The sequence below is a fragment of the Coregonus lavaretus genome, assembly GCF_964263955.1.
Source record: "Coregonus lavaretus genome assembly, chromosome: 17".
NCBI classification, from domain to species: Eukaryota; Metazoa; Chordata; class Actinopteri; order Salmoniformes; family Salmonidae; genus Coregonus; species Coregonus lavaretus.
This window is the reverse complement of record NC_140004.1, coordinates 15,002,013-15,016,509: the sequence shown is the minus strand read 5'-3', so window position 1 is coordinate 15,016,509 and position 14,497 is coordinate 15,002,013. Positions and strand designations below refer to the sequence as shown.

General features: G+C 41.6%; 1 protein-coding gene across 1 annotated transcript in view; it reads left to right on the top strand.

Annotated features, from left to right (window-relative positions):
• The window catches only part of cacna1ba (calcium channel, voltage-dependent, N type, alpha 1B subunit, a), a gene marked incomplete at its 3' end in the record, with an annotated part of 138,523 nt that overhangs the window by 98,898 nt on the left and 25,128 nt on the right, over positions 1–14,497 (top strand). Inside the window, exons 27-29 of the mRNA XM_084180933.1 lie at positions 45–65; positions 2,961–3,057; positions 3,195–3,355. Of these exons, the coding sequence (XP_084037059.1) occupies positions 45–65; positions 2,961–3,057; positions 3,195–3,355 (279 nt within the window). The remainder of the gene's footprint in view (positions 1–44; positions 66–2,960; positions 3,058–3,194; positions 3,356–14,497) is intronic.

Below are 14,497 nucleotides of genomic sequence, written 5' to 3'. Positions count from 1 at the left end.
AGACGTCATAATTGTGCTCTTTATCTTGTGTTTTCCCCCATCAGACCGCCACAAGGTGTGCCCAGGTGGGGAACCCCCTCTCCCCTCTTACCCCTCTACCCCTCTTTCTTCTGCTTAGGCCAGGATCATGTCTCTAAACCTGTATGAGTAAAGGGTTTCCTTTACAGACCGGGAGCCTTTGCCATGTCACTCTGATAGCCTTCAATAGAAACCTCTCTCTCTTTCTGGGAGTTCACTCTCCAATCTTACTGTAAATGGAGGCTCAAGTAAAATGTGTTCATTATTGATGATTGGCCCAAATCCCAGCATCAGCACTGACTATGCTGGCCATTCTAATCATTATGTAGACTTTTGTATTTATTTTCAATCTTCTATGCCCAAGTCAAATACTCTGAGCTATTATAAACACATTCATGTTTATTCTGTTAACTCTTTCCCTAGGTGACCCACCAAGTATAGCCCTGTCAGTACATATACATTAAACATAATACATTCTTGTTCCACATGGACAGGGAGAGAACTACAGATGTAGGATCTTAATTTGATGACCCTGTTGCAGGAGAACTTTCCTGCAATGCAGGACATTTAGAACTTGTAGTGTATTTGAGGTTTAAAAAGGCTTCTGAAGTTTGTAATTTCCCCTTTCAAATTTCAGACCTGATTTCCCTAATGAAAAATGTATCAACCCCTACAAAAATGTCCATTAATTATAATCCACATAATAATTCACATTTCCTGTTGCTGCAGGATTATTTTCCTGCTATAGCAAAATGGCTCAAATTAAGATCCTACATGTGTAGGACTACCATTAGAGTAGTGGTAAAAATAGCTGGTGCTGAGACAGGACATGGTGGTTATTTTGGATGAGTTTTTGTTCTCCTTCCAGGGAGATGACATATGGTACACATCAGCCACCTGTACCTGAGAATGATGTCCTCATTACGTATTTAACCACTGTCTTGGCGTCTCATAGCTCTGTCCACCATCCAGCCCCTGTAGAAAACTCCAAACGCTCGCAATTAAACTCCCAAGTCACATGTTTTTCTCCAAGCTGGTCAAGCGTTCTTTGAAGGCTATCAGAATGTCATGTGTGGTTTTACATGTGTGAGTGTTTTGTGATCTCAAACCATGGGCTCTACTTACTGTGAAAAAAGCATGCTGGACTAATGCGCATCAGAGCATGAACGTTGCATGCTGCTGTGGTAGAGTCGAGTTATAACTGGAAGCTCTGGGAGGGAGGAACCACACCATCATATCACATGGCCATGCTGTGTTGGGAATACCAGTCAGAGTTACAAGATGGCGTTTATTCCCACTTGGATGGGAAGTGGTGTGTGTGTGTGTGTGTGTGTGTGTGTGTGTGTGTGTGTGTGTGTGTGTGTGTGTGATGATAGCAGACAGAGGGAGGAGGCAGGGTAGAGTAGGGGAAGATGGAGTGTGTTGGCAGATTTGTTTCTCTCTGTTGTTGCCATTTGCCTCCTCGTGGACTGTCTTGTTGGTGCCATGTTAGTCATCTTCACCAGAAGCTGAGATGTTTACAAGTCTATCTTTATCTATAAGTTGATGAGAAAATTAGTGACTGCTGTGTAGGATTTACTTGAACAACAGAGGAGTTAACGTTGCATTTAAGAGAAGTCTTTCCAGAATAGGTCTGAATAGGTCTATTTATATCACATTTATTAATGTGAAGTATCACATAGTATCTTTGACTGGTTATTTATGTGTTGCTGACTGTTAATTGGAGTCATTCAAATCCCTCCATGTTTCACCAATGGGATGCTTTACCTTAAATACATTACCATTTTGTGTACTGTACCATACATTGGTAAATTATTTTACATTTTATATAACATGCAATATTTTTTATCACTTCGTTGTATTTCATTTGGAGATGCCTGCACTTTTATTGCTATTCTCACAGCTCCCCAAGGTGTTGATTCAGCAAGAGCTCTTCTGAGTCTGTAGGGAACATTAATGTACATGGAGACTTAATGGGATTCTGCTCAGACTTCTTGACATGTTGGTTCAAAAGATTTTCTGTTCTTCCGTCCATTGTATCTGAGAAAGTCTAATAAATCACTTGTTCCTGTATTTCCCCATGAGTCATAATACTCTACACTGACATCCTTTCATCTTTTCCCTCAGTCATCTGTCAGTCTCACCATCTCATTTTAACGACTTTGTGTATGAAAACAGCATTGGTTCCTTTAAAAGAAACATCACCGTTTATTTTGTACCACTGGTTATGGGTTCTTCTGCAGAAACCTGATACACAGTCTATAGTGCGAGCGTACTTGATTTATTTTTCTGGTGTTATTTGCATGGAGAAATATGTGTTGAGATGTAACTCTCAGTGAAGATGTATTTCTGTGGAATTACTACTCTGCATGCTATAAATCCACAAACTGTCTAATTCGCTCATGTAATCCAGGATTACATGCTACAGTACACCTATCTGAATGGTATGGAGAGGCATGAGCCTATGTGAAATTACTAATCCATTCTCAATTGGGGCTGGGTGCTTGGTTGTCACAAACAATTTCTACAGCTTTGACAAATATGTTTACCTCAATTATTATTCTGTTGAAATCATTTTGAATGTATTATTAAAAATACAATGTCTTTAGTAGTGGGAGATGGGAATATAGTACCAACCGTTCTCCTCCTCACCCCACTTCCTTTGATTGTAAGAACATTTCCAGTCACGTTCGGTCAAGACCATTAGAGAGCATTCTTCAAATGCTTTCTGTTTCTTAGTCTAAACCTTACCATTCATGAAACTTTTAAAAGCAACAGCGATTTATCAACAAGGTACTGACTTTTTTCACAAGTGGTTTGCCTCTTTGTTAATGCAATTGTTATTTTAGCAGTTTATGAATACAACTACCTTCACACAGGGTTTAGCGTTTGAGTGATGACCTTACTGGTTTGTTGTCTAACTTAGTGTTTTTCTTGTGCAGAGGGTCCAAAGGAAAGGACATCAGCACCATCAAGTCCCTCAGAGTGCTGAGAGTCTTACGGCCCCTCAAGACCATCAAACGCCTACCCAAGCTGAAGGTACGGAATGGGACTTTACCCGACCTGACCCATTGTACACTACACATGTATTCACTAGTGTTGACTTATTGATGAGTGTTGTCAGGACACAGAGTCATCAGTGTGTACTGTATCTAACCCAGCCCCATGTTTCCCAGGCTGTGTTTGACTGCGTGGTCAACTCCCTGAAGAACGTGTTCAACATCCTCATCGTCTACATGCTCTTCATGTTCATCTTCGCTGTCATCGCCGTGCAGCTGTTCAAGGGCAAGTTCTTCTACTGCACCGATGAGTCCAAGGGACTGGAGAAAGACTGCAGGTAGGTCTACAGTACAGTACACTGACCAAGCCTGGCACAAGAAGAAGGGGCATTTTGAAATGAAACAGGAGAAGGCATATGAACAAATTTGGCACCAAGGCATTGGGCCCAACATTGATATAGCAAAACATGGAATAACGGTAACAGCTATAGGGAGGGCTCCCCCTCCAGGGTAGCTGTGGTGGTACAGCCCAGGGGCTCTATTTTTGGCTGGCAGTAAGGAGGCACAAGTGTCAAACGCACTGTAGGTTCTAATTTCGTTATGTAAAAACTGGCACATTTGCCAGTACGTCAGGTTTGGCATTTTACCAGTCTAACATCAACTGGCTTGCGCTGAGGTGGGAGGGGTGGAAATATTTGAGGGGTGTTCTTAAAAATTTGCGCCAATATGCCAATTTCAGTGAACACAACTAGGAATATTTAAAACTGACCAAAAGCTAGTCTTAGGGGTAACTCAATTGGTTATGACATTGATTTTGCCAACGGTGGTGCACACAGTAGCCTTATTTATGTATATCACAAATGTTTTATTAACATATCACAAGCAGCAAAACAGTCAAAAGACATTCCGCTTTTTTATATATATTGGACATTATTTTTGTTGAGCTTCTGTGAAACGATTGGACTCATTATGTGCGATCCCCATTTCATGAAAGGTGTCGGTGACTTGTAGGAAGCCTGTTTAGGAACATCAGGTTATCTAAAAGACTGCTTATTGTTTTTCGTTGATCATTTTGTAAAAAAATGCATCTTCCACTTTCCTCTGTTGGACCTAACTGTCAAATCGCGGGTAAGCTTTAGCTATATATATTTAAGAGCAGTAACGGTGAGTTGATATTTATACAGTTGAAGTCGGAAGTTTACATACACCTTAGCCAAATACATTTAAACTCAGTTTTTCACAATTCCTGACATTTAATCCTAGTAAAAAATCCCTGTCTTAGGTAAGTTAGGATCACCACTTTATTTTAAGAATGTGAAATGTCAGAATAATAGTAGACAGAATGATTTATTTAAGCTTTTATTTCTTTAATCACATTCCCAGTGGGTCAGAAATGTACATACACTCAATTAGTATTTGGTAGCATTGCCTTTAAATTGTTTAACTTGGGTCAAACGTTTCGGGTAGCCTTCCACAAGCTTCCCACAATAAGTTGGGTGAATTTTGGCCCATTCCTCCTGACAGAGCTGCTGTAACTGAGTCAGGTTTGTAGGCCTTCACGCTCACACACGCTTTTTCAGTTCTGCCCACAAATGTTCTATAGGATTGAGGTCAGGGCTTTGTGATGGCCACTCCAATACCTTGACTTTGTTGTCCTTAAGCCATTTTGCCACAACTTTGGAAGTATGCTTGGGTCATTGTCCATTTGGAAGACCCATTTGCGACCAAGCTTTAACTTCCTGACTGATGTCTTGAAATGTTGCTTCAATATATCCACATAATTTTCCTTCCTCATGATGCCATCTATTTTGTGAAGTGCACCAGTCCCTCCTGCAGCAAAGCACCCCCACAGCATGATGCTACCACCCCCGTGCATCACTGTTGGGATGGTGTTCTTTGACTTTCAAGCAACCCCCTTTTTCCTCCAAACATAACGATGCTCATTATGGCCAAACAGTTCTATTTTTGTTTCATCAGACCAGAGGACATTTCTCCAAAAACGACGATCTTTGTCCCCATGTGCAGTTGCAAACTGTAGTCTGGCTTTTTTATGGCAATTTTGGAGCAGTGGCTTCTTCCTTGCTAAGCGGCCTTTCAGGTTATGTCAATATAGGACTCGTTCTACTGTGGATATAGATAATTTTGTACCTGTTTCCTCCAGCATCTTCACAAGGTCCTTTGCTGTTGTTCTGGGATTGATTTGCACTTTTTGCACCAAAGTACGTTCATCTCTAGGAGACAGAACGCGTCTCCTTCCTGAGCGGTATGATGGCTGCGTGGTCCCATGGTGTTTATACTTGCGTACTATTGTTTGTACAGATGAATGTGGTACCTTCAGGCATTTGGAAATTGCTCCCAAGGATGAACCAGACTTGTGGAGGTCTACAATTTTTTTTCTGAGGTCTTGGCTGATTTCTTCTGTTTTTCCCATGATGTCAAGCAAAGAGGCACTGAGTTTGAAGGTAGGCCTTGAAATATATCCACAGGTACACCTCCAATTGACTCAAATGATGTCAATTAGCCTATCAGAAGCTTCTAAAGCCATGACATCATTTTCTGGAATTTTCCAAGCTGTTTAATGGCAAAGTCAACTTAGTGTATGTAAACTTCTGACCCACTAGAATTGTGATACAGTGAATTATAAGTGAAATAATCTGTCTGTAAACAATTGTTGGAAAAATGACTTGTGTCATGCACAAAGTAGATGTCCTAACCGACTTGCCAAAACAATAGTTTGTTAACAAGAAATGTGTGGAGTGGTTGAAAAATGAGTTTTAATGACTCCAACCTAAGTGTATGTAAACTTCCGACTTCAACTGTATATATAAAAACTATAAAATAACACATATGGAATCATGTAGTAACCAAAAAAGTGTTAAAGAAATCAAAATATATTTTATATTTGAGATTCTTCAAATAGCCACCCTTTGCCTTGATGACAGCTTTGCACACTCTTGGCATTCGCTCAACCAGCTTCACCTGGAATGCTTTTCCAACAGTCTTGAAGGAGTTTCTGCATACGCTGAGCACTTGTTGGCTGCTTTTCCATCACTCTGCAGTCCAACTCATCCAGCACTCCATCACTCTCTTTCTTGGTAAAAGCCCTTACACAGCCTGGAGGTGTGTTTTGGGTCATTGTCCTGTTGAAAAACAAATGATAGTCCCACTAAGCCCAAACCAGATGGGATGGCTTGTTGCTGCAGAATGCTGTGGTAGCCATGCTGGTTAAGTGTGCCTTGAATTCTAAATAAATCACAGACAGTGTCACCTGCAATGCTCCCCCACACCATTACACCTTCTCCTCCATGCTTTACGGTGGGAACTACACATGCGGAGATCATCCATTCACCCACACCGCGTCTCACAAAGACATGGCAGTTTGAACCAAAAATCTCAAATTTGGACTCCAGACCAAAGGACAAATTTCCACCGGTCTAATGTCCATTGCTGGTGTTTCTTGGCCCAAGCAGGTCTCTTCTTATTATTGGTGTCCTTTAGTAGTGGTTTCTTTACAGCAATTCGACCACGAAGGCCTGATTCACACAATCCCCCCTGAACAGTTGATGTTGAGATGTGTCTGTTACTTGAACTCTGTGAAGCATTTATTTGGGATGCAATTTCTGAGGCTGGTAACTCTAAAGGAACTTATCCTCTGCAGCAGAGGTAACTCTGGGTCTTCCATTCCTGTGGTGGTCCTCATGAGAGCCAGTTTCATCATAGCGCTTGATGGTTTTTGCGATTGCACTTGAAGAAAGTTTCAAAGTTCTTGAAACTTTCCGTATTGACTGACCTTCATATCTTAAAGTAATCATGGACTGTCGTTTCTCTTTGCTTATTTGAGATGTTCTATGGACTTAGTCTTTTACCAAATAGGGATATCTTCTGTATACCCGCCCCTACCTTTTCACAACACAACTGATTGGCTCAAACGCATTAAGAAGGAAGGAAATTCCACAAATTAACTTTTAAGAATGCACACCTGTTAATTGAAATGTATTCCAGGTGACTACCTCATGAAGCTGGTTGAGAGAATTCCAAGAGTGTGCAAAGCTGTCATGAAGGCAAAGGATGGATGTTCGAAGACCGTCAAATATAAAATATATTTTGATATATTTAACACTTTCTTGGTTAGTACATGATTCCATATGTGTTATTTCATAGTTTTTATGTCTTCACTATTATTCTACAATATAGAAAATAGTAAAAATAAAGAAAAACCCTTGAATTAGTAGGTGTGTCCAAACTTTTGACTGGTATTGTATATATATACAGTGGCTTGCGAAAGTATTCACCCCCCTTGGCATTTTTCCTATTTTGTGTCCTTACAACCTGGTATGGATTTTTTGGGGGTTTGTATCATTCGATTTACACAACATGCCTACCACTTTGAAGATCCAAAATATTTTTTATTGTGAAACAAACAAGAAATAAGACCAAAAAAAATAAAACTTAACTAGAGCCACCTTTTGCAGCAATTACAGCTTCAAGTCTCTTGGGGTATGTCTCTATAAGCTTGGCACATCTAGCCACTGGGATTTTTGCCCATTCTTCAAGGCAAAACTGCTCCAGCTCCTTCAAGTTGGTGTGATGAGGTGATTTCGAAGGAGTCAGGCGCAGAAGGGTAAATCACAGAATAACAGGATTTATTCCTAAACACAGAGTTACTCAGTAATGCGTCCAACCACTCCAGTGTGCAAAACAGGCACACTGGAAAATACAGGACACACTGGGAAATAACCTGGCGATACAAAATACACGGAGCTCCACCGAGCTTCTCTATCCTCCACAATAAACAATCACACACAAAGACAAGGGGGCAGAGGGAACACTTATACAGGTACTGATGAGGGGATATGAACCAGGTGTGTGTAATAAACAAGACAAAACAAATGGAATGATGAGATGAGGAGCGGCAGTAGCTAGAAGGCCGGTGACGACGAACGCCAAAGCCTGCCCGAACAAGGAGAGGAGGCAACTTCAGAGGAAGTCGTGACAGTTGGATGGGTTCCGCTGGTGTACAGCAATCTTTAAGTCATACCACATATTCTCAATTGGATTGAGGTCTGGGCTTTGACTAGGCCATTCCAAGACATTTAAATGTTTCCCCTTAAACCACTCGAGTGTTGCTTTAGCAGTATGCTTAGCGTCATTGTCCTGCTGGAAGGTGAACCTCCGTCCCAGTCTCAAATCTCTGGAAGACTGAAACAGGTTTCCCTCTAGAATTTCCCTGTATTTAGCGCCATCCATCATTCCTTCAATTCTGACCAGTTTCCCAGTCCCTGCCGATGAAAAACATCCCCACAGCATGATGCTGCCACCACCATGCTTCACTGTGGGAATGGTGTTCTCGGGGTGATGAGAGGTGTTGGGTTTGCGCCAGACATAGCATTTTCCTTGATGGCCAAAAAGCTCAATTTTAGTCTCATCTGACCAGAGTACCTTCTTCCATATGTTTGGGGAGTCTCCCACATACTTCTTGGCGAACACCAAACATGTTTGCATTTTTTTTCTTTAAGCAATGGCTTTTTTCTGGCCACTCTTCCGTAAAGCCCAGCTCTGTGGAGTGTACGGCTTAAAGTGGTCCTATGGACAGATACTCCAATCTCTGCTGTGGAGCTTTGCATCTCCTTCAGGTTTATCTTTGGTCTTTTTGTTGCCTCTCTGATTAATTCCCTCCTCGCCTGGTCCGTGAGTTTTGGTGGGCGGCCCTCTCTTGGCAGGTTTGTTGTGGTGCCATATTCTTTCCACTTTTTAATAATGGATAATGGTGCTCCGTGGGATGTTCAAAGTTTCTGATATTTTTTTATAACCCAACCCTGATCTGTACTTCTCCACAACTTTGTCCCTGACCTGTTGTTGAGCCCCTTGGTTTCCATGGTGCCGCTTGCTTGGTGGTGCCCTTTGCTTAGTGGTGTTGCAGACTCTGGGGCATTTGAGAACAGTTGTATATATACTGAGATCATTTGACACTTAGATTGCACACAGGTGGACTTTATTTAACTAATGTGACTTCTGAAGGTAATTGGTTGCACCAGATCATATTTAGGGGCTTCATAGCAAAGGGGGTGAATACATATATGAATACAATACACCACTTTTCCTTGATTTATTTCTTAGAATTTTTTGAAACAAGTTATTTTTTTCATTTCACTTCACCAATTTGGACTATTTTGTGTATGTCCATTACATGAAATTAAAATTAAAATCAATTGAAGTTACAGGTTGTAATGCAACAAAATAGGAAAAACGCCAAGGGGGATGAATACTTTTGCAAGGCACTGTATATATGGATATTTTTCCAGCTGTTGTGAAAAGTTTGTGTGTAAAACCCTCCATAGTCTACTTTGTCTTAGGCCTAATATTATATGCCCATGGGGAGCCTGTAACTGTATTTAGACATAGCCTATTTAAAACAAGTTGTTGTTTCATTTTATTTGAATTTTATTAGAATTATTCACTGTCTTTTTAGGTCTCATCAATAGTCAATTTAATCATGCTTATTGACAACGTTTGGCAGTTCCATAGCTAAGACATTATGCATTTTACAACATTTTACAGTAGGCCTCAATTTGAATGTTATGTTAACAATATATTTCCATATTGAATCCATGCAATTACTGTTCAAAAACATGTTCAAAAATGTTTAGCTTATATATGGGATATGGGATAGGCCTACATTTTGTTATTTTGTTTCTGTACAGAACTTGAAGCAACCACATATTTAGCCACGTTCTGATTGGCCAGTGAGGGGTCAAGCCTCGACACACCTTCAACTTATTTTATTTATCAAAACCAAGCCCTTTCGCGCCACCGCCAGCTACTGCGCCCATAATTTTGCTTTTGAAAATAGTGAAAAAAATTCTGACACACCCCCAAACCTATAGTGCAACCACCAGCGCTTAGATTTACCATTGCGTTAGAGGTTTGTTAAAATAGAGCCCCATGTCTGGTCATACATTTTGATTCTGGGACAGTTTTCCTGCCTGGCTCTAGCTTGCAGCTGTTAATGCCGCTATGCCAGTGTACAATTACACTACACCACCAAAAGTATGTGGACACCAGCTTGTCGAATATCTCATTCCAAAATCATGGGCATTAATATGGAGTTGGTCCCCCCTTCGCTGCTAAAGTGCATTCTGAAAGTATTCAGACCCCTTAACTTCTTTCACATTTTGTTACGTTACAGCCTTATTCTAAAATGAATGAAATAGTTGTTTTCCTCATCAATCTACACACAATGCCCCATAATGAGAAAGCAAAAACAGGTTTTTAGAAATGTTTGCACATTTAAAAAATGAAATATGACATTTACATAAGTATTCATTTACATAAGTACTCAGTACTTTGTTGAAGCACCTTTGGCAACGATTACAGCCTTGAGTCTTCTTGGGTATGATGCTACAAGCTTGGCACACTTGGGGAGTTTCTCCCATTCTTCTCTGCAGATCCTCTCAAGCTCTGTCAGGTTGGATGGGGAGCGTCGCTGCACAGCTATTTTCAGGTCTCTCCAGAGATGTTCGATCAGGTTAAAGTCCGGGCTCTGGCTGGGCCACTCAAGGACATTCAGAGACTTGTCCCGAAGCCACTCCTGTGTTCTCTTGGCTGTGTCCTTAGGGGCATTGTCCTGTTGGAAGGTGAACCTTCGCCCCAGTCTGAGGTCCTGAGGGCTCTGGTGCAGGTTTTCATCAAGGATCTCTCTGTACTTTGCTTCGTTCATCTTTCCCTCGATCCTGACTCATCTCCCAGTCCCTTCCGCTGAAAAACATCCCCACAGCATGATGCTGCCACCACCATGCTTCACCGTAGGGATGGTGCCAGGTTTCCTCCAGATGTGACACTTGGCATTCAGGCCAAAGAGTTCAATCTTGGTTTCATCAGACCAGAGAATCTTGTTTCTCATGGTCTGAAAGTCCTTTAGGTGCCTTTTGGCAAACTCCAAGCGGGCTGTCATGTGCCTTTTACTGAGGAGTGACTTCCGTCTGGCCACTCTACCATAAAAGCCTGATTGGTGGAGTGCTGCAGAGATCGTTGTCCTTCTGGAAGGTTCTCCCATCTCCACAGAGGAACTCTGGAGCTCTGTCAGAGTGACATTGGGTTTTTGGTCACCTCCCTGACGAAGGCCCTTCTCTCCCGATTGCTCAGTTTGGCCAGCTCTAGGAAGAGTCTTGGTTGTTCCAAACTTCTTCCATTTAAGAATGATGGAGGCCACTGTGTTCTTGGGGCCCTTCAATGCTGCAGAAATGTTTTGGTACCCTTCCCCAGATCTGTGCCTCGACACAATCCTGTCTCGGAGCTCTACGGACAATTCCTTCGACCTCATGGCTTGGTTTTTGCTCTGACATGCTCTGTCAACTGTGGAACTTATATAGACAGTTGTGGGCCTTTCCAATGCATGTCCAATCAATTGAATTTACCACAGGTGGACTCCAATCAAGCTGTAGAAACATCTCAAGGATGATCAATGGAAACAGGATGCACCTGTGCTCAATTTCGAGTCTCATAGCAAAGGGTCTGAATAGTTATGCAAATAAGGTATTTCTGTTTTTTATTGGTAATACATTTGCAAAAATGTAAAAAAAAAACGTTTTTTTCTTTGTCATTATGGGGTATTATGTGTAGATTGATGAAGGAAAATTTTTATTTAATCCATTTTAGAATAAGGCTGTAACGTAGCAAAATGTGGAAAAAGTCAAGGGATCTGAATACTTTCTGAATGCACTGTGTAACAGCCTCCTCTCTTCTGGGAAGGCTTTCCATTAGATGTTGGAACATTGCTGCGGGGACTTGCTTCCATTCAGCCACAAGAGCATTAGTGAGATCGGCAATGATGTTGGGCGATTAGGCCTGGCTTGCAGTTATGGGAGATTTTTAGTTAACTAATTAGATAACATAACAAACCAATTATATGCGTTATGCATGTTGTACAATGAAATGCCTACAGTCGTGGTCAAACGTTTTCAGAATTACACAAATATTAATTTTCACAATGTCTGCTGCCTCAGTTTTTATGATGGAAATTTGCATATACTCCATAATGTTATGAAGAGTGATCAGATGAATTGCAATTAATTGCAAAGTCCCTCTTTGCCATGAAAATGAACTTAATCCCCCAAAAACATTTCCACTGCATTTCAGCCCTGCCACAAAAGGACCAGCTGACATCATGTCAGTGATTCTCTCGTTAACACAGGTGAGAGTGTTGACGAGGACAAGGCTGGAAATCCCTCTGTCATGCTGATTGAGTTAGAATAACAGACTGGAAGCTTTTAAAGGAGGGTGGTGCTTGAAATCATTGTTCTTCCTCTGTTAACCATGGTTACCTGCAAGGAAACACGTGCCGTCATCATTGCTTTGCACAAAAAGGGCTTCACAGGCAAGGATATTGCTGCTAGTAAGATTGCACCTAAATCAACCATTTATCAGATCATCAAGAACTTCAAGGAGAGAGGTTCAATTGTTGTGAAGAAGGCTTCAGGGCGCCCAAGAAAGTCCAGCAAGCGCCAGGACCGTCTCCTAAAGTTGATTCAGCTGTAGGATCGGGGCACAACCAGTGCAGAGCTTGCTCTGGAATGGCAGCAGGCAGGTGTGAGTGCATCTGCACGCACAGTGAGGCGAAGACTTTTGGAGGATGGCCTGGTGTCAAGAAGGACAGTGAGGAAGCCACTTCTCTCCAGGAAAAACATCAGGGACAGACTGATATTCTGCAAAAGGTACAGGGATTGGACTGCTGAGGACTGGGGTAAAGTAATTTTCTCTGATGAATCCCCTTTCCGATTGTTTGGGGCATCCGGAAAAAAGCTTGTCTGGAGAAGACAAGGTGAGCGCTACCATCAGTCCTGTGTCATGACAACAGTAAAGCATCCTGAGACCATTCATGTGTGGGGATGCTTCTCAGCCAAGGGAGTGGGCTCACTCACAATTTTGCCTAAGAACACAGCCATGAATAAAGAATGGTACCAACACATCCTCCGAGAGCAACTTCTCCCAACCATCCAAGAACAGTTTGGTGACGAACAATGCCTTTTCCAGCATGATGGAGCACCTTGCCATAAGGCAAAAGTGATAACTAAGTGGCTCGGGGAACAAAAAATCTAACTTTTGGGTCCATGGCCAGGAAACTCCCCAGACCTTAATCCCATTGAGAACTTGTGGTCAATCCTCAAGAGGCGGGTGGACAAACAAAACCCCACAAAATCTGACAAACTCCAAGCATTGATTATGCAAGAATGGGCTGCCATCAGTCAGGATGTGGCCCAGAAGTTAATTGACAGCATGCCAGGGCGGATTGCAGAGGTCTTGAAAAAGAAGGGTCAACACTGCAAATATTGACTCTTTGCATAAACTTAATGTAATTGTCAATAAAAGCCTTTGACACTTATGGAATGCTTGTAATTATACTTCAGTATACCATAGTAACATCTGACAAAAATATCTAAAAACACTGAAGCAGCGAACTTTGTGAAGACTATTACTTGTGTCATTCTGAAAACTTTTGACCACGACTGTATATGCTCTATATGCCTATGGATTAAGAACCAATTAAACAATAGTAGAGACATTTATTTAGTGCAAATGCTGTGCTTCTGAGAAAGGATGGTTCCCTCTAGCTCCCTGCAGCTGGTCTGGGTGTGTAGTCAAGGACATGGGATGGAGATAAACTTCAGGAACAGATAGACCTGTATAGACCTATATTGTTTGTCGTTGATTCTGAGTAACCTGGTCACACGGTCAGGACTAAGAGCCTCAGAGTGACCACCGTTTTTCAGTTCATCCTGTCTTTTACAATCTTCCAAGGGTGCAGCTGTGTGGAGATAGGAATAGCAATGGAACTAACGTTATCACTTGTTTGTGCGCTATGACCCGATACACATAGCCTGACCCAATACACATAGCCACATACACATAGTCACAAGAAGAAACCATAGTGGCTCAAGGTCCAGGGAGGGTGGCTGTTTGGATAAAGAGGAGGTTCCGGTATGATATGAAAAGGAGACCAAGCAGACATGTGGATAGACAGGAAAGAAACCCATTTTTCAGTAGACTCCCAAGTAAACTATAAGTTAAAATTACAGGTTGAACATAGTTACATATTTTGAAACTTTAGTTAATCACAAAGACAAGCAGTTAGACTAAGTGAAACAGAGTGTACAAGGAGGGAGCCTGAGACAGAGTCAGGACATGGCTCCTGGGAATGGGCCTGCTCATTCTTACTATGTGTGGGAAATATACACTATCCATGAGAACTGTACATGTCTGAGAACTGGTTATACTGCTAGGAATGTCTTAAATGTATATGGTTGAGAATGGGTTATGGACCTGCCATGTTTAAACCATATTTAAGTATTGATTGAAATGTTTTATAATGTGTTATGGGTTAGATGGGATGTTTCTAAGTCTGAATACATAGGAGGAAGAGAAGTCAGATTTCACCACTATCATAAATTAAGAGAGTGGGCGGAGCGGTCAAAAGATGGAGATTT